Source organism: Protobothrops mucrosquamatus, unplaced genomic scaffold, assembly GCF_001527695.2.
Source record: "Protobothrops mucrosquamatus isolate PMUCROS unplaced genomic scaffold, P.Mucros_1.0 scaffold7206, whole genome shotgun sequence".
Lineage (NCBI taxonomy): Eukaryota > Metazoa > Chordata > Lepidosauria > Squamata > Viperidae > Protobothrops > Protobothrops mucrosquamatus.
In genome coordinates, this window is record NW_015393011.1 from 1 (window position 1) to 1,948 (window position 1,948).

The 1,948-nt window shown below is 35.2% G+C and overlaps 1 protein-coding gene across 1 annotated transcript in view; it reads right to left on the minus strand.

Moving 5' to 3' along the window:
- Positions 1 to 495: 495 nt before the first annotated feature.
- The window catches only part of LOC107300480 (gastricsin-like), a gene marked incomplete at its 3' end in the record, with an annotated part of 17,278 nt that continues 15,825 nt past the window's right edge, over positions 496 to 1,948 (minus strand). Inside the window, exons 10-11 of the mRNA XM_015829807.1 lie at positions 1,783 to 1,936; positions 496 to 613 (exon numbers count right to left, since the gene is read on the minus strand). Coding sequence (XP_015685293.1) covers positions 496 to 613; positions 1,783 to 1,936 — 272 coding nt within the window. The remainder of the gene's footprint in view (positions 614 to 1,782; positions 1,937 to 1,948) is intronic.

Sequence of the window (1,948 nt, forward strand, 5' to 3'; positions counted from 1 at the left end):
TGCTTCCATTGAAAAACCATTATGTATAGAGCTGTACATGACTCGGGTCATTTTGGACCAGTGACACACTTAGAATTTTGAATTTATTTTCATAAACTGATTGTCATTTTTGCCTTGACAAATGAAATATACAGTTACCAAATAGGAAATCCAGTATTGTGCTGTAGGCACCAACTAGTTTCAATTTTGTAAAAAAAAAATAATAAGGGTGGAGGTAAGAGCAAAATCAGGTGAAACTGTTTAATTCCTATCTTTACCACCTCAAAGGACCTAAAATGATGAAAAAAGGGTCCAGACTTTCAGCTGTTTCCTTCAGTGATCCCATCACTGACTGGAAAACTGACTTAGGGTCTGCAACTCATAAAAAGGTTCCTTGCCAATGGACAAGGTATGAATGGTTTAAAATAAGGGGAGATGTATTTGGTTTTGACAAAAATAAATGTTTTCTCTAGAAGCAGACATTCAAAACATTCAGCAAGGGAGCGGATTACTCACCACAGGCCTTTGATGTACAATATGTAGAAGGTACCCACAGATAACCAGAGCCGGTGTCCAAAAGAACAAGAAAATCTTGTGGTGGAGTCCCAATGCTTATTTTTCCAAAGTAATAAGACTGTCAAATAAAAATATTTATGAGGCAGGTTTTACAAAAACTTCGGAATAGCTAAATAAGTAGGGGCCTACCTCTCCCTGACAGTACATGCCCGTCCTAGAGATTAAATAGGGGAGACACTCTCCAATCCCTTCCCTGAAATGTTGCCGTCTAGTGGGACCTCAGAAGTATCTCTATGACTACAGGAACCTCTTCTGGGGCTACAAACATTCAGGTGACTACAAAATGGCAGCAAAGAGGCACAGTGCACTGTTTGCTGCCATCTCACAGTCTCCAGATTTTTGAAGCGCAAATCTTGGCAGCCCTATACAGAAACTAGATTTCTATTCATTCACAAAAACAGTTATTTTTTATTCTCACCTTGCCCATTCTCCATGAAAAGGAGAAAAAAACATTTAAAAATCTGAAGGATTATTTGTCTTTTTAGTGGTGTTGGGTATGAAATGAACAAATAAACCAAACTTTGGTTTAGTGTTCATTGAAGAGTATATACTGGACTGTATGATGCTTTAAGACCAAGGCTTCTTGTTACTATCAAATATAGTATTTGGATCCAGTGTGACTTATTCAGAAGTAAATGGATTTATAATTCCAGTTGTAGACTATGTCACTTTTGGGAGTAAGTTATGCATGGACTGCTCGCCTTGTCTTTTATTTAATCAGAGTAAATCAATAAAGAGGAATTGCAGCCCTAACCCAGAAAGGTCATAGTAAAAAAAAAAGTCCCAAATACATATTACATTAAGTTGCTCTTTAATAAGATGGACATATCTGGGTATTATTGTCAGAACATAGTGATCCAATCACGTGACACTAATAAAATACAGAGAACTATTTTTTGCTGAATAATAATCAGAAAGAATAATCAGCAAAAATTAATAAGCTGCAAAATATGTTGCTGAATAATCAGGTAGCATCAAAAATTGACTGAAATAAATAAATGGATTGTGTTCTTTCCTATGCTCAGGCATCGGCAGACAATTTACAGTTACTCATAGGAGAAAGAAAAGATGAAATAATTGATACTTCATTATACATAAATAATATCCTATTTGATTCTGAGAAGAGCTATCACAATGTACCAATAATAAACTAAAATGCTAGAGTTACAAAGTCAGATGAAGGGGCAGGAAAAGAAAAAAACAGATTTCTGTGGTTTAAATACTCACGTCCAAATAATTGGTCATTGGTTCATATGTAACACCAAATTTATTGAACTGATATTTTAATCCAGGATCAATATGGTATTTTTCTAAAAATTCTTCCAACACTCCATTCTCTCTCATATTTTCACGAATGGATTTTCCTTTCTTCAGAATGATTCTACATACCAAG